This window comes from Apis dorsata, unplaced genomic scaffold (assembly GCF_000469605.1).
Source record: "Apis dorsata unplaced genomic scaffold, Apis dorsata 1.3 scaffold_74, whole genome shotgun sequence".
In the NCBI taxonomy this organism is placed as follows: Eukaryota; Metazoa; Arthropoda; class Insecta; order Hymenoptera; family Apidae; genus Apis; species Apis dorsata.
In genome coordinates this window covers 1,360,592-1,382,959 of record NW_006263372.1, presented here as the reverse complement: position 1 = coordinate 1,382,959, position 22,368 = coordinate 1,360,592, and the positions used below count along the sequence as shown (strand labels likewise).

The following is a 22,368-nucleotide window of genomic DNA, read 5'->3' as shown; positions in this document are numbered from 1 at the left end:
AAAAAAAAAACAATATCCATTAAAATTACATGCATTTAAAACTCTTGCACATAATCCAATTAAACAGAAAACATATATATAGCGGTTCTTCGTCTCTAACCATTGAAAATAATTACGGATTACGATTCATCATTCAGGCAAAATGGTGGAAAGTCAAAGTTTAATTAATATCGGGATATATTGATTCATTTACGTGGAAACTTGAATAGATGTTATCAAATTGTCGTTTTCACGGTTAACATAATTCTTTGGTCTGTCATAGGATAACGCGTACTGTTTGAAAATTGAAATAAGAAATCGAAATGACGAATGGATTAATTTTGTCTCGCGCAGAGAACTTTACTACCATTTCCTCTAGCTTGATCTTTACGATTTTCTTCCGTAGAATACATAATCGGATGGGACCACGTAATTTTCGCAACGATTATGGACTCAAATCACGTGGATCACGAATATATCATATCACGATCCTTCCATTGAAACATATTAATTTTTTTCTTCGTTATGTATATTATTTCATTGACTGGAATCGTGATGAAAGAGTAAAGAAAAGAAAATGAGAGCGAAAAAATATTACTGCACAGAGCCGAGTCACGCAATTTCAATTGTAAAATGAGTGTAACGAGGTTTGTCTTGTTATGATTATTACTTTTTAAGTGTAATGATACTCTAAGAAAGATGTATTTGTAATTTTTCCATATTATGTAACTTTACATTGCATATTTCTTTTTGACATTTTTTTTTTATAAAAAGAAGATTGAGAATAGAATATAAAATAAGTGATAATAAAAGATCGTTGTGAGGATTTTATAGAATTTTTTAAAATTGAAAATAATCGTATAAAAGAAATATAATAAAAGATTTTATTTTTTATTTTATTAAAAAAGGAAAAGATATTATTTTCTATAATATAATTATGGAATAAAATGAAAAAAAAGAATAGTTAAATATAAAAATAAATATAAAAATAAAAAAAAACTATGTACAAATATTTTGTGCATCCATCGTAAGCATCAAACATCAATCTTCGTAGTAACATTACGTCGTAAGCAAATAAATCTTACACAGCTCGGCTGTTTCCCCACGACTCGACATTTTCCCTCTTCCATACTTTCAAAAAGCAAACAAGAAAACCGACATATCGCGTGACTCGTTTTGTATACCAAAACAACGAGTACCAATCGAAAATTTCTTTCAGAGAACGCACACGTATGACAATATATGATTTTGTTTGCAAAATTTACATGGAATGATGTTATTTTTTTTTTCTATAATTCTATACTAATATTTTGATATATTTAAATTCAATTAATTAAAAAAAAAAAAAAAGAAAAATAGACTGGTTGGATATTTCATAATGAAGAATTAAAACTATTTCGAATTTATGATATTCTTATATAAAGATTTTGATTAAAAGAATTCAGAAAAATAGTAATAAAATTGTTATTTAAAAAAAGTATGCTATTTTTCAATGATTTATTATTCGTTAATAACATTGGTTAAAAATATGACCGTGTATGAAATTTTACTGCGTCATATTGCAAATTTTCATTGCTATTTAAAACATAACCTAAATCTATTTTTAATTTTAAAAATACGATATTTTTGTATATGTCTATATAATTATAAAATTTATTAAATTAAATTATTATTATAAATTGATTATAAATAATCAAATATTAGTATATTATTTTCTTTCATATCAGGAAAAAATTTATTCTTAAAATATCATGAAGATAATGTGCAGTATACGTTATGTATATGATCGTATTCTACAAAATATTTTCATTAATAAAAAAAAGGGACAGAGAAAGAGAGAAGCATATAAAAAAAAAATTTTTTTAAAATTGATTGAATCTTTCAGAAAAGTTTCAGGGATGGCATACACAAAAGCAGCGTAAAGTTCAAGAGAAGCGAGGTAAAAAGAACAATGGAACAACGAGCAACAAATTTTTGAAATCTACAGTTTATCTTATTCAACTAGTATTATTATTTCTGATACGCCTATTGACGTGATCGTCCACTTATCATCGTTGTCTGATGTGCTATTAATAGACCTATATTCACCAGGTAAATCGTTTTCTTAATTGATTCTAATTATATAATAGGAGATAAAAATCGAGCAAATAGATATTTCATTCATGAAATATAATAAATAATATAGAAGACAAATCTATGAAGTAAAGAATCACACAACTAAACTAATCTTATTAGAGCTAGATTATTATTCATTTAAAAAGTAATTGACTTGATATGTTTAAAGGAAGGAAGATGTTTAAATTTGAAGGAAGATATATCAATTGGAAGATGTTTCTTTGTTATTACATATGCAAATACATTCAAAAAGTAAAATAAAATACCAAATATTTTATTTAGATCACAATTAATATTTGAATAAGCAATATAGACAATTCTGAATCTTGTTATTTTGTTTATTAAATGTTAAAAATACAATAATAATATTCACGGCAATAATCGGTTAAAATCGGTTTAACAACTATATTCACTTTTTCTAACCGATCGCATCTAATTATTATCGAGACGATTCGACGTCAGACTGTTTACTGCCGAGTCAAATCCCTAGTAATACGAACTATCAACATTTAACCGAATACTTCCGATTTGACCCGAAGTTCAGATGCTCGAGTCACGAAGCCTGATATTGTCCATCTCTCTTTTTCCTTTTTTTTAGAATACATTGAATCACAAAAGACTAAATTCTCCCTAATAAATTATTGACCAGAGAGCTTTAATTTTTTGATCATCCTATTATAATAAAGATCCACTTTGTTCCCTCCTAAAACCTATCTAGCCAACAATCACTATGTGTCACCCTGATGCTATTAATCTCTATTCACCTTTTCATTATAGTTAACCACTGTTTATACCATAGTCACCGGGGTCGGCCCATTAACTTCGATAACGAGGAACCTGGATCTACTAAACGCGTCTATCGCCTACCATGTTGACTTCTTACTCTTACGGTCAATTTGCCGTCCTCTTACTTTTTTTTGTCAACTCCAAGAATTTGATCTTACGATTAAACGACCGTGACGAGGCAACACGAACTTGCCTACTGAAAAAAAAAAAAAAAGGAGGAAAAGGAACGGACCCGACTTATCCAGAGCGATAATTGAAAGAGACCGAAAAGAGAATCGGGACAAGACGGTTGATGAATATTTCAGCGAGGATCAAGGCTGAGAATTATGGGGCGGAAAAGGAAGGGTCTCTGTAGAGGGAACAGCTGGAAAAGGACGTGTCGTGGATTTCGTTTCACGAAGAAGAAACGAGGAAATCGACGTTCTGTAAGTGGAACGGTGTCGACGTCCGTTTTGCGTTATTTTCTTGTTTGGTCGCGATGTCGGCCCACGTTTTTCCTCGTGGCATATTTGTTGCCTGACGTGTCGTCGAATAGTGTTCGATTGGTCAGATTGCCCTTTCCAAGATGGGAGCAAATACTTACTATACGCGTAAGCGAAATTTGGATGATATTTTGATTCTGGTGCAGCTGGTGTAAATAGACAAAGATGGTTCTATTAAAATAATCGTTAGTTGTACATATATTATAATAAGAAAAATGATAAATTGATACTTTTATTTTTTACTTTTAAGTTATTCTAAGAAAGTAGATGTTGTATATTCATAAATTGAATTCTATATTATCTGATATTTGTTAATAATTTTTATTTAAGAGATATAACATTGATATTCCATTGTATTATCTTTTTATGTATTTCAAAAGAATAGAAATGAAAATATATGCAGTATTATCTAAAATCTATTGTCATAACTTATAAACTTCTAATAACCATTAATACAACAACGCTATTATACACCAAACATATTATACATATATATATATTATACATCATTATACATCAGAGATCGTTCTTAGAATTATTTACCAGTTTATTTCATACACTTTACAGATAAAAACTTCGATCTTAAACACTTCTATTTAGATATGTATCAAATAAACGTCACACCGCCATTAAGTATATTAAAAATTCTCGTCACGATTTAAAAGTTAAACACTCTTATTGCAAAACCTAACATTAACTCGATCAATAATTATCGATAATTTTATGTCTCGAATACAAAATTACAATTATTCTTTCTCTCTTTCTCTCTCTCTGTATGTGTGTGTGTTAAGCACGATTTGAAGAGGAAACGGGCTGGAAATGTAATGGAAAACACTTTTACATCGCGTTCCAATCGGAATGGCGTCGTTAATGAAAAGGCGTCAAGGTACTTTTCACGATGAACATTTCACGCGGCAGGGAAATTGCTTCTTTCTTCGCTCTTGCCTCGTTTGTCGTGATCGTCTTGTTTTTTAATTTAACCAGAGGGTTTTTTAAGGAGGTGTTCAGAAGATGTTCTGAAATGGAAACGACGAAGAAAGTTGGATATCGCGAGGAGTCGACAACAAGATGATTTAATATGGCCGACAATCGGCTTCACCCGCTTCCGACTTCCAATTTAAAACGAACATCGCGGACCGGGTGAGATCATTCTGCGAATAGAAGGGCACATTGCCAGTTCTCGTTAAATTATTCCGCGACATTTCAAGCGATAAGTAATATTGTTCTCTTTCTCGTAACATTAAACAATTTTCTCGGAATGATTTTTTTGCGACCTTCCGAATCTAGGGACATTTCGTGCCTCTCGTCGCCATTCGAGATGGCGTAAATATATACATATATGTACATATGATGTCTTATTTGAATTTTTAAAATTGAATTATCTTTTAAAACTATTAATTATAAAAAATTATATTTTAATATTTTATTTCGTTTTAAAGAGAAAGTAATCTGATATAAACATTCCTTTTTTGATGGTAACAAACAAAGAATTGTATTGACTCTATTTTGTCTTTAATCCTCTTAAGTTTTTCTTTCGAATCTTTTCGTGATATTTAAATCATCGAGTCATCGTAACAACGAATATTTATCTAACTATTTAATATCTAAAAATATTTACAGATATGTCTCATTTATATTTTTAAATTTAATAAAACTATATTTTATTATATTATATTTTATTATTATTTATTTATTATATTTTATTCATTTAAAAAATTAATATTGATTGAAACAATCACATTTATATGAATTTCTCTCCTCTCTTTTCTCATCTTACTCTAAAATTACTTTTTACTTTTTATCAACTAGACGAATGATTAAGCACGATATGACTAACGTCATTCATTTTTCCTAAATGGTTAATATAATATAAGTATGTTAAACTGTAGCTTGATATACAAAATACAAAGTAGTTAACGACCACGTGCAATTATATCGTCTTAATTGAAAGTGTCAAATGTTTGCACATCTCTACGGAATTATTGTTTACCAAGTGAATTAGTTTTCCTACCTCCGTGTTTCTTCCCAGCTAAAGAGTGAGGAAAGGCACCAGGAGAGGCCAGGAGAGAGAATATCCAACTCTTGGAGATCACGTACGAGCAGCTATTCCACGTCAGATCGTGCAAGATTTCACGTGGTGGCTTCGTGAACCCTGATTAGGTAACTTCGGGGGTGGGATAATAGAGACTTCGTGGGGGAGGAAAATCTTGTTTCCAACTATGCGAATTAGTGTAAGATAGAAATTTCGGTTGATTGAAATGTAAAACTGAAGATGATAAATTAGAAAGGTAATTAGTCGTATAATTCAGAAAAATCTATAAAAAAAATTTTGTACATAATATAAATTAAGAATGATGAATTATAGTGAAAAATATAAAAGATTAAAAAAATAAAAAGATTAAAAAAATATCGGAAATATAATTTTTGAAAAATATTTTGGAGTCTAATTATTAGAGGATTTTTTGCTTTTTGATAAAAAAAAGTTTATAAGAAATCGTATCTTTTATCAATTTTGTTTATATGAATTACAAAAAATAATAAAAAAATCAATATTTAAATAATTTGAAAGAATTTAAAGAATTTTAAAGAATTTCTTTCTTAAAGAATTCAAGAAATTTAAGACACGAAGAAGAGTTTATCTAAACACGTATCACACATATTTTCGAGTGGTAAGAAAAGTTTAGCATTTGCAATATGAAACGCTGTAGAATGTAACACGTAATAGTTTATATACAGGAAAAATGACATCTTGGAAACTCTCATAACCATTCCGTTGTCAGGTTCAGGACACAAACGTGGAGCTGCACGTTATTGTTATATCTAAACACATTCACATATAGCATATTTTTATGGTGTCAGAAATAGCAAGTTCTTGACACTAAATAACATTAAACTTGTCAGAGTGTTAAACCTTCAAGAATATATTTTCCAAAATGGAAAGAGAAATAAGATTTATCTTCAAAATCGATATTGACTAACATAACCTAATATCTAATATCTATCTAATATTTTCTTAATTATTCCATAGCATTTATGATATAATATTTCAAACATTGATTTAATATTTAACAAAGTAACAATTACTATTTTATATTAATTATTTTATATAATCGTTAAATCAATAAAATCAGACATAGATGGATTTAAAGATAAGATGATCAATCATCCTCTCTCTTCCTTCTACTGTGTCCTCTATCTTTATTACTATCCTTCTTGCTCATCTTTGTCATCATAAATGCCTCTCTCTTATCTTCATCATCCCTTACCTCTTTTATCTGTTGACCACTCTCTTTCTATTCTTTTTATACTTTAACTTTATTCTCCATCTTTACCACTCTCTCAAAGATATTATCTTGGTTATATCATTTTCTTCCATTTTTTTTTTTCTAATTTAATTTAAGAACTTTCATATTTCTATCTCATTCTCTATTTGATCTTTTATTATTTTTCTATTTTTCCTTGTTTATTATTCATTTTGTCATTCTTTCTTTTATTAATATTTCTTCTTTTCTTCATTTTTCATATTTATCATTCAATATACATATATTTCCATCTCCATTATATTTTCTCTATATTTTTTTTCTTTTTTCTTATCATTATTATTTTTTTCTGTGTATTTTTGTCTGTGTATCTTTTCTTTATATTATGATTCTTTTTATTACTTTTATTATTTTTTATTCTTAAAATCACAACTCATTCTATATAATTTTGATCTTTCTCTCAGATCGTTTTCGTTTCGTTGGAATACAAAACGAGAATAGAAACTATTCTGGTACGAAACATTTCTGATAAGAACACAGTTCTGGAGTCCAAGGCATGTACTCACGATTTCGTAGAATCTGTTAATGACAGCAGCAAGGTTAACAGACGTTAGAAACCAACAGTTACGATACTGCTTTCACTGGAATACTATACCATTCACTCGTCAGACATAGTACTGGTTTATACTACTTCCCATTCAAGATATACATACGTTATGGGTTTCTAGTAATGGTGGATAAAAGAAAAGGAATGAATGAAAAGAAAAGACACTTTATTTTAGTAAAAATCTATTTTAAAATTGCTTTAAACATTAATAATAATTTTTAATTATATAATATTAATATGATGAATCTAAAATTTTGAATATACTATTTTATAAAATAACAAGAATTCTGATATCAACTCTTGAGATAATATCAAGATACTAGATATCCTTGATATTCTTCTAAAGTTTTAAAGACCATAAATATTCTTGAAACTTTAAAAAATGTTGGATAATCCCACTATCAATAAAACTTGAACTCTGAAGGACATCAATATATAATAGAAAATATTTGAGAATTATCAATGCTTTGAATACACATAAAACTTCCATAAAATTTAGATTTAAGATATTTTTTAAATAATAATGAAATTTCTAAGGATAAGTAATTACTTCTAATAAATATTTCTAAGAACATTAAATATTTTTTTAAATTTATAAAAAACTTAGATTAATCTAATATAATAATATTCCTGACAATAATAACAAAGAATATTCTCAATTCTAAAATATTATTAGCAATATATTTATTAGTAATCAAATACTTTATCTCTGAATACATCAAGGAATTTGTTGACTACATACAAAGTTTTAGAATAGTTCTGATATCCTTAAAATCCTGGAATAATCCTCAAGATAATTTGGAAATTCTAAAGAGCAATGGATATCAAACATCAATATGCCTTCTGAATATCAGATATCTTTGAAATTTCCTACAACCATGCATATCACTAGTACTCATAAAATCTATTGGCATTCCAGATATTTTGCATATTCACTTCTAAACTTCTTATACTTTGTCTCATAGTCACCTCTGACATCTTCAGAATTTCCAATTTACCTTGGACCATTGTAATATTCTCATTCTAAGTTTTCAAAATCTTTTTAATATTCTTTCAATCTAAATTTCTCTATTTCTTTTTTCTCTTGTTTCAATGTAGAATGAATGTTATCATGATGATTGCAGATGAGAAGAATGATCTTTTTTGATCTGTACTTTCATCTTTCAAATGTATTAAAATTCTTTTTCTAATAAAAAATGAATATATTGGTATCTAAATTATTTCTTAAAAACTTTTATTTTCTACATAATATAGAAATTCTATATAATTATTAGATATAGATATTCTCTATAATTATAGAAATTCTGAGACTTCTAATGATCTCTCCACTTTCTTTGATTAAATCTATATAAAAATCTATATAAAATCTATATAAATCTATATAAAAAATATTACAATCTAATGTTATATTTATCAATTTTTATGAATCTTTCCATTCTCTGCAACAAATTATCCATCATATTTCTCTTTTTAAAATTTTACATAATTTTTCAACTCGTCTTTTATTAAAACTCAAAAAATTGTTATAATGTATGTTATAATGTATAATGTATGGATTTTTGGTAATATTACATACAAAGATATTCGTTCGAGTTGTTCTTTTCTAATGCAGATTTAAGATCTGCATGTTGATACGTGTTATCCTTCGATGCAATATCACAGGTTGTGCAACTTGGACATTATCAATATGGAATATATATGGAATATGGCAACTAGCCTAGTCCGTGTTGCGTCTTCCGTGTCCACGACGACGTAATATAGTATATGGTAAGTCGAAGAAGTGAATATTGAGTGTCATAAAGCCAATGTTGTCGATATAAGCTCCCAAGTGGGTTACCCTCTCGCAACTGATAGTACGTATTTTCTACCAGCTGCTGGAAAACACTGTGCTTCTTTTGATTCCACGTGTTTGAAATGGCTTCCACGTAGCTTATTGCGATACATTGAAATTCGCTATGAAATTCGCACGAATCTTATGAAGACAATTTTATTACAACAGTATCCTTGTTCGAGCAAATATGAAATTATTTATAAAAAAAGAGAAAAAATCGATAAGATATATGAATTCTGATTTTTTCTAAGAAATTAAATTTTTTTTTGAAAATAAATTTGAAAGATAAATTTAGTCATTTTTCTATTTATATTTCTATTTATATTTGTTTTTGTATTGTAGCAAGGATTATATGTTTTGATTTGTATTTGATTATTCATTGATCATTTCTAAGTTTACTCAAAACATAATGATCAAAAAAATTAACAAGTACTTCAAAAACTTTTTATTTACATTAGATAGATTATCAGTGGTTCTCATTCAAGAAAAAATTATTCATGATCATCAAATTCCAAGATTAAATTAACTTTAGATACAAACACAGAATGTACAAGTTTTTTCATAAAGATAACCTTTATTTCAAACCATTGTACAACAATGTTATCAAAAGTTAATAAAGGATCGATATTTCTTCGCTTTTATAGCAAAAGAAAAAAAGAGAGAGAGAGACTGTTGCAGGATATTTCGAGTATTGCTCTAGCTTGTCGATAACTACCTACGAAACCGGTTCGTGTTCCTCGATGTGTGCCCGTAACGGAAACGTATTGTCGACTCGTGGAGTATTAATCGATACGCGGTTTAGATATATTTCGATTTATAAGAGAGGGTGAATTGGAAACAGTTTTCACCCGATTGTTATTCGGTTACACACTCTTCGGTTAGACATGCGTTATTCAGATTCTTGCAATCGTTTCTCCTCTTTGATCAGCTCCAGAATCCCGATTCTCATCTCGGAAACTACCTCGTTCTCGGTCAAACCCAGCCGACGTTTGTTGCTGATGTCGAATATGCCTTCCTCGCCCTCGGTGTGTTCACCCCTTGTGCCTCTTATCTAAATATTTAATCGTTGATGGGTTTAATCCTATATATAGTGCACATGGTCTTTAATTTAATGAATTTTTAAAACTCTATTTAGTATTCTCCCTTATGCGTTGTAAAAAGTTTCTAGGGATCCCCAAGATCGACCCAGATTTCCCTAGATTTTGATCACATATTTATATTTAAGGTTCTCTATTGCATTACGTCGTAGATTTTTAGTTTAGAGATAATTCAATCATGATTTCCATAGATTTCTATCACACGATATCATTTAATATTTTCTATTACCGTTCTTGGATTGTCGATGTAGGGATCTCTAATTCGGTTCTGATTTTTTTAGATTTTGATCACATAGTTATATTTAGAATCCTCTATCGTATTGTGTCGCAGATTTTTAGGGATCCTATAATTTATTCATAATTTAATCATAGATTTCTATCATACGATTTTATTTATTATTTTCTACTAGCGTTCTAGGATTGTTGATCTAGGGATCCCTAATTCGACTTACCTGATTCCCCTAGATTTTAATCGCGTAATTCGATTTGGTATCCTTTATTGCGATAGATCCCAGATTCACGATCTAGAAATCCATTAATTTAACTCTGATTCCTCTAGATTTTGATCATATGGTTCTATTTAGTATTCCCTATTGCATTCTTAGATACCCAAATTTGACTCTAATTCTCCCAGATTTTAATCATGCAATTCCATTTAATATCCTTTATTGCATTGTCCTAGATTCACAAACTACAGGACATCTAATTTAATCCTCATACTCTCGATTTTGATTGTGTGTTTCTATTCAGTAACCTCTATTGCATTCTCAAATTTCTAACCTAAGTATCATCAATTCAATTCCAATTGTTCTAGATTTTAATCGTATGACTGTATTTGGTACTCTCTATTATATTATATATCAGATTTTCAAGTTTTCAAGTAAATCTCTAGATTTTGATCATGTGATTCCAATTTTATTATTTATTAGGATATTAATATACATTATAAATTATCCTAATCCATATTTTTTTATTTTAAATTATCTATTCGATTCGAATAGATAAGTTTGAATCGATACAAATTCTTTTTTTAGAAAAAATTTTTCAACGTTCTTGTATTTTTAAATACATGTGTTATTTAAATAATTTATTAATGGATAAACTTGTGATCACGATAAACTCATCTTTCATTCTCTCGTGTATTTCATATATTTTATATAAATAATTTTCTGAAAATGATATGATAATTATATAAATAATGAGAAATTTAACGTGTGAATTATCGTTTCAATCTAAATATTCCAAATTGTACATATAAATATACACACTCGGTAAAGAAATCTATTCATATTCAATTATATGTGAATATTTTCATGACTAATTAATAACAATTGCATATTAAATTTCAAATTTTAAGAATAAAGAAGAATATATTATATAAAGCATAGAATAACAAAAATAATATAAAAATAGAAAATAATATTACACTTGAATTAATCATAATTAATTATTAATATTCTATTTTCATTGTAAATTTAATTTTTTATAATTTCATAATTTTCGTGAATTTTTTCAAAATAAGTGAAAACAGTAGTTGAAAATTAATGCATATAATAATTCGTTTGCAATCTCTTGTTGAAATTTTCTTTTTATTTTTTTTTTTTTCAATCAATTTTTATAATAAAATTGTTCCCGTTACGAGTGTGAATCAATTGTAACGTTTAATGCAACGTTTGACACAACATCTTCCTCGTCGTAACAGAATAACAAAATTGAAAATTCAAGCAAATTAAATTCATCGTAATTAGTATCACAGGAACGTTGAAAATTTCAGATTTTACCGAGCAGTTAACGAACAAATAATTAATTATACATTCCCTGGCTGCGGTCGACCCCACTCTTCAAGCTGAAAGTGAAAATTCAGCAATCGATGGTAGAACAACAATTTTCAAACCAACTTTCGAACAGGAAACGTTATGCGAGAATCTCGAATATCTCTTTTTTTTCCTCTCAATTTAAACGAATATGAACAATTTAAAAAAAGAAAAATAAAAATAAAACGAAAAAAAAATTTTAAAGGAAAAAACTGATCCAAGCATACTACTAAGAAACATGTTTAATGATAAAAGAAATGATTAACAAGATATTAATTCGTCATCGATCTCATAATTTCCACGAAACTTGTAATTTTTCTTTGAAAAAAATAATTTTTTTTCCTTCTTGCCACTTTTCTTCTACGCGATGCATTTAACAAGAAAAGCTAGAGATATTTTGTCGCGTTTAATCATGTTACAATCGCCTAGGGAATTCTAGGGAATTCCAATAAAACCGGTTCACGCATAACTAAAAGAAAAAAACAAAGCTTTTATATTTCATAGGTTCCTTTTCCTACAAACAAGCAAGATCTATTCAAATATTTTCCTCGTAAACGGAATATTCATAACTGGTTGTTTGCGCATCTCGTTTCGCAACTATAGTTTACGTTGTATACACTTGGGATTTATATAAGCATCGTTGCTGCGCTCGGTCAATAATACGAAGGATATAAATATTTCGTATGAACGTATTAACATTAATCCACCTGTGATACTTGTTGCGTTTCATTAGCATTTCAACGATGAATAACAATGTTCAACAATGATAATTACGCGCTATCTCGATATTATTTCCTCGTTTACTTATTTTCCGATTTCGCGGCGCGAATTTATGATTTTTCAAATAACCGTTGAAATATTTTCGAACCATTAAGAAATTTATTAAATTACGCGAAAATTATTTTATCGAAAAATAATCATCGTAGAATCGATTAAAGAAGAATATTAGAAGATGATTTGTGATACATATAATTAGATAGGAAAATTAAGATAATCTTCATTGGACGGTTATGATCTTGACAGTAGTATACATCAGCCATTGGTTCGACAAGAAGTGCAAGTAAATCATAGATAGATACAAAAAAATCATTATAAAAATAAAAATATAAAATTATCATATAAAATAAATAAAATCATTATAAAAATAAAAATATAAAAATATAAAAATAAAAAAAAAAATAAAATCATATCAGAAAAGTAAAATAGATCAATGAAAAATCATAATAAAAGTAGCAAGACAAATATAGATTAACTTGATTGGAAAACTATGATGAATAAAAGTCAAAAATATCTCAAAAAGTCTCAAATCGATCATCAATAGAAAAAATAAACTGATTTGAAATTTTCGAGTGAAATTTCGCCATTTCGAAAATGGATTCGAATTCAAAAAAAAAAAAAAAAAAAAATAGAAAGAATGGAAAGGAAATGGAAAATGATCTCACCTGAAGATTGTACATATTTGCTATTTCGTGGAATCTCTCAGGATTATTGTTCAATTTGGGGAACCGGGCGTGAACAGAGGCCCTGATCGTTGTTCCAAGGTTGGTCGGGCAGAAGGTTAGGTAGCCCAGCCGGCGATGCCGCGAGAATGGTATTTTTTTGCTGAGTTCGGTGGCCCCTTTAACGAGCCTCGAGTACACGGCTGCCAGATCTCCGCCTTTCTGCATCGATATTAGACGCAGGTGATCCTCCTCGTTGCACCAGACGAGGAAAGTTTTCGAATCGTTGTAAAATATACCTCTGCCTGGAAATTAGGGAGATAAAACGCTGTGAGGCAGTTTTCCTTTTTTTTTTTTTTTTTTTGAATTCGGGTCTCTCGTCTGTTGATATAATATTGTTATTATAAATATTGAACGAAGAATTTCTCTTGAAAAATCAAAACATTCGTAATATCGAATAAACATAACCTAGAATTTTCTAACCTAGTATTTTGAAAATAAAATTGTACCACTCTATTTATTTATTTTCAAAATGTTTATTTCCTGTGAAAATAAACGAAAATTAAGTTATATATTTTATCAAACTAAAATTCTAAATACGTTTGTAAATCCATTTCCTCGTTTACTTATCCAAGATGTGTCGAAGGTTATATGCGTCGTATATTGCGTCATTTCTCGATTTCCTTCCGAGAGCGCGTTTTCTTCCGTGAAAACTGAGTAAATCCAGTGTCGATTCAAAGATAATCGAAAGTGGTTCGGTTTACGGCTGTGTTTCCATTTGCCTCGGGCAACTCGTGGAATTGAATTATTAATGTTCCATTTTTCCACGCACACGTGACCCTTCGGGTTTGCAAAGGAACAGAGAGGAATGGGAAATTTTCTTTTATCCCGGATCTAACGTTTTCACTCACTGTTTCAATCGTGGGGATGGAAATTCGATACAAATCTTGGATCTTTTTTTCTTTATATTTTCGCTGCCTTGAAATTTATTCGTTTTATTCTTACATTAATGTCATATTTGAGAATAAATTTTAAACTTAACCTTATTTTTCCATATTTTTCTAAATGTCAATATTCTTTTATACAAATATTTTTTAATTTTTAAAAAATTAAATCGTAGATGTTAAATTTAAGATATTCGAGAGGTTAGATTAGGTTAGAAATAGGGAATTTTATTTTATCTCGTTTTCGTTTACTGTTTTATTATTACTTTGAAATTTATTTTCTTTTTTTATATTTATACATTAATATGTTTGAAGTAAATTTTAAACTTAATTTCATTTTTAATACTTTTTTTAAATGTCAAATTTCTTTTATACAAATATTTTCAAAAAATTAAAAGATGTTTGAGAGGTTAGATTAGAAAAATTTTTAATATTTATTTATATTATTATTAGCTCCCTTTTTGATGTAAATACACTGATATCGATGAATTTGTAACAATTTCAAGGATGTTACAATCCAAATTTAACTTGTGACATTTTTCGTATAAATAATAAGTTTATGCTCGTGTCATGGGGGATGAAGCGTATCGAATTTTATAAATATAACCTTCGCTCTCGTGCATGTTGAAAATGTTTAATTTCTCAACTCGTTGTAAGATTAAGATAATTTTAATAAATAAGATATCATCAATATTACAATTCGAAAATAATAGAGAAGTGATTCCTCTTCTCTCTTATTCTTTTTCTTCGTTCTCAATTCTACGATAATTTTCTTCTTTTTCTTCATTTATACAAATGTTTGATTTCATATTAAGAACCAATTCAAGAATATCAATATTAAAATAACACATAGATCCATGGAGAAAAATAAATTTCATCTTCATACATGATTTCTACACATTTTTAACTACAAAGAATACTGTTACATTTGAGATCTCATCTAATTCTAATCTAAATCATCTTTCTGTATCTATTATATACTCTTGGAAAAAAAAAATTTTCGAGCACTTCTTTCAACAAAAATATAAACAACAATCTATTCGGAAGTCAATTCCACTTTTATCAAAGAGAATCAAACACGAATTCTTCGAATAATCAATACAATTAAATTATCGTTTGTCTATCGAAACTAACCTAAAAATACAATATACATATTCTAACCTAAAAACACAATACACATATTCTAACCTAAAAATACAATACACATATTAAATTATTAAGTTCTTGGATCCCAGTAGCAAATTTATACAATGAAATATAACGAAATATATTTTCATAAGGCGAGATTTATTTAGAAACAAAAAGCAACGATTTATTCGCTTTTCACAATACGTACAACTTTCGATCAAAAGAATCTTTAGTAATATGAAACAAAACACGCGTGTACAATTGTAATACGACTCTTCGACTGAAACATTGTTCGAAAGGGGGCGGAGGGAAGGAGGGGGGAAATAATTTGATCGAAACTGCAACGTTCGTAAATAACGAGCAACCGTGGTCACTCGCAAAGGCGATCTGTTATCAGTCCGGTTCAAAGAAATAAAAACGAGTAGTTAGGATGCCAATGGAGGGGGAGGGAGAGGAAGAATCTCGATAAAATTTCTAAAAACCACGCTTCTTTCGTTATTTTATTTTCATCTCTTCGATAAAAATTTGTAATCACGATTTAAAAAAAAATTCTTCTTCAATTACTCCATTTTTCAAATTTATCGAAGTTAGATTTAAATTAACGACGATTCGAAAGGGGAATCGAACAAGTAAAAATTAACCAATATTTCATTAGCGTTGGGAAAATATCTAACAAAGTACAAAATCAAACTCATCATTCGTCCATTGATCTATTTCTTCATTTATATTCTCATTCCATTAACTAAAAAACGAATTCTTACGGATTTATTTTCCCAAAAAGTTATATTTTCAAAAAAAAAATCGATCTCAGAATTTTTTTTCACCCACCAACTTCATCTTGGAACACTTTATTACCAAAAACCTCGTTTAATAATGCATCACCGCGTCAACAAGTTTATAATAAACCTCGTGATTACGAAGGACCGTAAATAAAGTCGGCGAAGTATATACATCACGCGATAAGGGGAGGACGAGAAAACCCCCCGTTTTCGAATAGCTGATTCACCCCTCCGCCCCTTGCACACGCGCCCCACTCCCTTTAATGTCCCTTAACCCTTTTGAGCCGTTTAATCTCGACGGTAAAGAGATTTGCCAAGGCCATCGCGATGAAAATCGCTAATGCAAATTCACTTAATCACGGGACCCTTAGTCGGCTTTCTGGCAACCCGCAAGGGGTGGCCGGATCGCTTTCGATTCGAATATCTTTGAATCCTAGAAGAATTACTTTTTATCGACCGAGCGGCGATGGAAGGAGAGAATTAAAAATCTGCTTTTAAATTTCTTTTTTTCACGTTTCTTTTCTAGCTAGAAATAAATTTTCTGCGGAATTGATTCTTGGCGTCTGATCATTCTCCAATAAGAATTTTGTCCTCGATCTTTTATTAAATTTTATTAAAAAAAAAAAAATATTTGTGAAATTGTGATTATTCTTTTAATATATTCGGAGAAATATATTTATCTTTAATTATTTGGATTATTAATTAAATAGAAGATAGTTCTCTGTGAAATTAGTTTTCGAAAATTGAATATATATTTTTTTTTTTTTTCACCTGCTGTAAAAGTGCTATAGAAGGCAGTTTTATTCATTATTGGAGGGGTCTCGAAGAGCAAAAAAGAAATTTATATATAATAACGTTCCATTGCACAGCTTATGCCGATTTTGAATTTTCATGGAACTTGTGAAACTTCGAATTACAGCTGATAATGGCAGTGAGAAGGTTGTTAGAGAATTTCGAGATATTGGAATTTTTAATTAAACTATGAATCGTGATGTCTGAGTTTAAAATGAAGAGATAAAGGATATAGAAAGTTATAATTTTTCAAGAAATTAAATTTATATGTATATATATCGAAATTTATCACGCGTTATTTCGATTATTATAATTAATTATCCTCTGGATAATTATTATAATTGATTCAAAGGAGAAAAGTAAAAAAAAGGAAGGAAAAAATGGAAAAAAAAGGAAAACATGATTTAACAATAATGCTTCGATGTTGAATTTATCGTATGTCAATAACTCGAAGATTTTTTTGATTATCAAAACCGAAATTCGCGTAAAAGTAAACGATGCAAAATTTGCGTGGAGATCCCAATTTGCGAGTACGTAATTTGCACCGTGAATATACCTCAAATATAAAGATTATTGAGAAATTTTCATTTTCGCAACAATTTTCCCTCGATGCACAACTTTATTAAAACTGGATATTTTTTAAATTGATCGCAAACGGAAGTAAAAATAATGATGCATCTCAAAATTCCATATTCCTCTGTAGAATTCAAAATTCATTGAATAGAAATTTCGTTTAAACAGAATTTTAAAATCAATTTCTAAAATCTCTCGTCATATTAATAATTTTAAAAAATTATTGCAAATAAATGTTCCTTATGACATCTTTGCAAATATCAAGATCACATGTAACGTTCTTCATATTTTTCATTTTATTTTAATTACATTTAATTTTTTCATTCTTTCTGAGAATATAAATGACAATATATTTTTTAACATGAAATACAGAATCGTGGATAATAATTCCATTATTTTTCATTTTAATTAGATTTAATTTTTCCCTCAATTTTCTTTATAATATAATAATTTTGCTTATATAATTCCAATTCTTGTTTACTTTCAAATCTTTCGTTATTTTCTTCTATTATTTCTATCTATGAATAACAAATTACGACATTTTATTCAACATAACAACATATATTCGATATCATGCTCACAGATAATACAATTTCGCTATATGATAATACATTTTTTATTTTATTTTATTTTCAAATCAGATCTCTCATTCTTTCACTATTTATCTCTGGAAACGGTTCATTTTTACGGTTCTCAGGATGATTGATTGAAAATCCAATGAAACGCATCGAATTGTTTTCATTTCACGGGCAAGAGAACCAATGATGAAAATCAACAAACAGGTGGACCTGTCGTGACACCCGTCAACTCGCCATTTTGTTAACTCGGTACACCACACTTCGGTACACCCCGCCTAATCCACGAAACTTTCGGCTTAATCTTCGTTTAAACTTGAACCAAGCCCAATTTCGAGCATTTGGCTTTATCCACGGATTAATGTTTTCAAACGAGCTGAAGGAACTTACGCCATTGTAATTGAATGTTTTGCGCCAACCACAGTGATCCTTAAACTGAGCGAACCGACGTTTGAATTTCCCGCGCGAAAATCACTCGGGCTATTACAACAGGCTATTATCTCTCGAGACTCGAAATCAGTAAAAAAAAAAAAAATATATGTATTTAAAGATATATTACACACTTCATTTTAAAAATCTAGCAAAAATATTTATATTATATATATATTATATATATTTATATAATTTTATATTTAATGTTTATACAAAATGTATTTAACTCGTTAAATATTTTAGAATTAATTTTTCGAAGGAAAAAAATGTTGATTTTTTATTGTGGTTGATTTATTAATTTTTAAAAACTATGAAAAGAAATGTTATTAGTAATTCGAATAATTCTTATTTGCAACAATATATTTAATCTGTACGAAAGCGTAAGTAAGATTATCACAATAAATTCACGTTCCAGAATATAATATTTAATAACCAAGAACAAAGATATTAAATTATCAATATTAACTCGCGATATTAATTCGGTATAGAGAAGTATATGGGATTAAACGAAGGGAAATTATTCGAGCAATGCATTTCTTTTTTCTTTTATCATTTAATTAAGGAAAGATTAAAGATTTTCGACGTGCTAATCAAACAATATAATCAAAGAAATTCCATTCTCATAAATTCTTAGTTGAACCAACATGTTAACCTCAAAATTTCTTCCTCGAAATACTGTGGTCTCATGACTTGTTTCTTGAAATATCTACACACAGTTTCGTAAATCGTATTCGTAAGGTATACACACAACGATCTCTCGTCTCGTGTCAATCGATAAATCAACAAATAAATTCGAAATGACGTAGTATGTGATTCGAACGAATTTCGAAATATAATACAGAAGAATAAAATTAATAGTATAATAATAGTATCGATAGTATTTATCGTTTTTCACTTTAATTATTTATAAAAAATTATTTTTCATTATAATTTAACTAGAACTTCTAAATCAAATCAAGTTGATTTCAGTTTCACATCTTTTTTGAAATTTTTACATCATCAACGAATCGTTAAAATAAAAATAAATTGTAAAAAAAATATCTTTATTTTTATTTTATTTTATAATAATATTTAAAAATATTCAAAAAAATAGGATATACCATGGAAAAAGTAATATTGTATTGTAAATTTATAAGATACATACCTTTTTTTCACTAGAATCTCAATAACACTGAGCTCAACGAAAACTAAAAAAAATCTTAACAATTCCAAGAGAATATCCCCAGGAAGAATGAAATTCACCTCAACTTACGATCTAATTACTGACACGCGGAGGGCGCCAGCTGGTGTGGCAGAATAAAATTAAAACTTGCAACTCCATCGAGACTCATTAATCTGCGTCTCGAGAAGTCTGAGGCCATCGTCGAATCGTTTCTCAACATTGCACATTAGTCATTACTATAAATATTCTATGTGAGTGACGTAAGATCTTAGAACAACGATTTTTAATTTAAGATCGATATCCAACATTTATTAATGCGTAAAGAATAATTACGTGATAAATAATTATTATTCTGAATAATTTTATGTATTATTTTTATATTATAAAGTATCATGAATAGATGAAAAAAGTTAAAAAAAATAGTTATTTTAAAAGATAGTTATTAAAAAAAAAAGAAGAATACGATTTAAGGAAATCAGCTATGATCTTGACATAGGTTAGACAGAGATTATCTTCCTTCTTCTTTATTAAAAAATTATTAAAATGTTTTATTAATTTTACGTAGATTTGTTTCAAAGTTGTGAAATATTGAATTTACGATAATTAATGTTCAAAACATTGTTAATAATTTTTATTTAAAATGATTAATTAAAGTTTTTTTTAAAGAAATTAAAAAATAAATTATTTTTATAAAAAAAATATGAATTATCAATTTCTATTTAAGTTTTCACCAATTGCGCTTATAAAAAATTAAATTTTTTGCATAAAAATTCGCAATCTTAATTACTTTATCGTGAGATAAAAAGGATTAAAAATCGCTGTTCTAAAGTACAAGAGTTGGACAATGGATGGGACGATAAATTTCGAACAGTTTTAGAGGTCGATCTGTACCCAGTTGGAAAAAAAAAAAGTTAGGGGCAGGTAGCTAGAGGTGAACGTGATCATTACTCACCGACTGGCCAGAACCTAATGGCATTGGCCGCCTCTAAAAATCGATCGCCCTCTTTGAACAGGAAATGATCGTCTATCAGTTGTTGTTGGGTTATCTTGTCCATCTTGATCAAACTGTAATAATTCCCCTTCAGTTCGTCCTCTAACGTGTTCAAGATTTGTTGCAGCTGGAAAAAAAAAGAAAAAAGAAAAAAAAATAAAAAAAGAAAAAAAAGGAGGAGAAACACAAGTGGAAAAAAGATATAAAAAAGGAGAGAAAAAGAGGGGATAAAAAAAGAGATTAAAAGCAGTACACAGATTAGAAAGGACATTCGCAGAGCCTTTGGTTTTGCTTGGGAAATTTATATAGTTCACTTCTGTTCAGTGAACAAACAAAGCGGATAAAACGCGATTAGAAAAAGCAATTATATGCCTTAACGGAGGAGGATTTTCGAGCTAGCAGGAATCAATTAGCTACGTGCACGTTGTGCGCCTTCATTTAACATCACTGACGCGAAACACACCTTCGTGTAAAGACATCGACCCTGTTTCTTTCTACTTTCTTTATTGTGTTTTCGTTGCTGTGTTTTTTTGTATGTGATTTTTTTTTTGAGGATATTTTTAAATTTGTGGAATTTGTCGAAAGGCTAAAGATTTCGATGAAAAATAATTTTAAGTATCATTATGAAGTTCATTGTAAATGAGTATGTGTCTAAATGTTCATGCTCTACTCTTTGTCTTTAAATTCTAATATATTTCCACTATCAAAAAAATATAAAATCTTTTAAAATTTATACAAATAATTTTCTATTTACACACTTAAATTTTAGCAAAAAAATAGTTCTATTATTTCCAAAAATCCATTATCTGAATATGTTATGTCTTTTATTAATTCAAATAGAGAGAAGATTATTCTTTCTCATACCTTTGCCTTCAAATTATAATAGTATATCTCTACCATACTATAAAAATATGAAAATTCTTAAAATTTGTATAAATTTTAGTAGTCTGCTTTTTTTTCATCACAAAAATACAAAATCTTTCAAAATTATACATTAATTTTCCACTCACTATTATTTCCATAAGATATATAAAGCTGTGCATATTTTTTATTAAAATTAGCTCAAACCATTAATTCTCCTCCACTCATCATTATTTCCATATTTTCTTTACTTCCAAATTCCAATAACACATTACCACTATCTATCAGGTCTTCCAAAAACTTAAACTTACATAAATACACAATTTATATAAAAAATACAAATCCTATCTACCTAAAATTAATACAAATCATTAATTCTTCTCCATTCATCATTATTTCCACATTTTCTTTGCTTCCAAATTCCAATAACACATTACCACTATCTATCAAGTCTTCCAAAAACTTAAACTTACATAAATACACAATTTATATAAAAAATACAAATCCTATCTACCTAAAATTAATACAAATGATTAATTCTTCTCCATTCATCATTATTTCCATATTTTCTTTGCTTCCAAATTCCAATAATACAAAAAAATACAAATCCTATCTACCTAAAATTGGCACAAATAATTAATTTTTTTCCACTCACCATTATTTCCATATTTTCTTTGCTTCCAAATTCTAATAATACATTACCACTATCTACCAAGTCTTT

At 28.4% G+C, this 22,368-nt stretch overlaps 2 protein-coding genes across 4 annotated transcripts in view; one reads left to right on the top strand and one right to left on the bottom strand.

Annotated features, from left to right (window-relative positions):
• Window positions 1-3,094, top strand: part of LOC102679443 (venom allergen 3-like) — a 17,971-nt gene extending 14,877 nt beyond the window's left edge. Inside the window, exons 6-7 of the mRNA XM_006610524.2 lie at window positions 1,865-2,070; window positions 2,872-3,094. Of these exons, the coding sequence (XP_006610587.2) occupies window positions 1,865-2,016 (152 nt within the window). The 3' untranslated portion in view covers window positions 2,017-2,070; window positions 2,872-3,094. The remainder of the gene's footprint in view (window positions 1-1,864; window positions 2,071-2,871) is intronic.
• LOC102679608 (arginine kinase-like) overlaps window positions 1-22,368 on the bottom strand; it is a 103,750-nt gene that overhangs the window by 79,496 nt on the left and 1,886 nt on the right. The window contains exons 3-5 of one of the 3 annotated variants that reach the window (XM_031508057.1): window positions 20,748-20,913; window positions 13,414-13,715; window positions 3,006-3,508 (exon numbers count right to left, since the gene is read on the bottom strand). In XM_031508057.1, coding sequence (XP_031363917.1) covers window positions 3,338-3,508; window positions 13,414-13,715; window positions 20,748-20,913 — 639 coding nt within the window. In that variant the 3' untranslated portion in view covers window positions 3,006-3,337. Of the gene's footprint in view, window positions 1-3,005; window positions 3,509-9,616; window positions 10,112-13,413; window positions 13,716-20,747; window positions 20,914-22,368 lie in introns of those variants that run through there. The other 2 variants (XM_006610525.2, XM_031508058.1) reach the window with 2 other exon arrangements.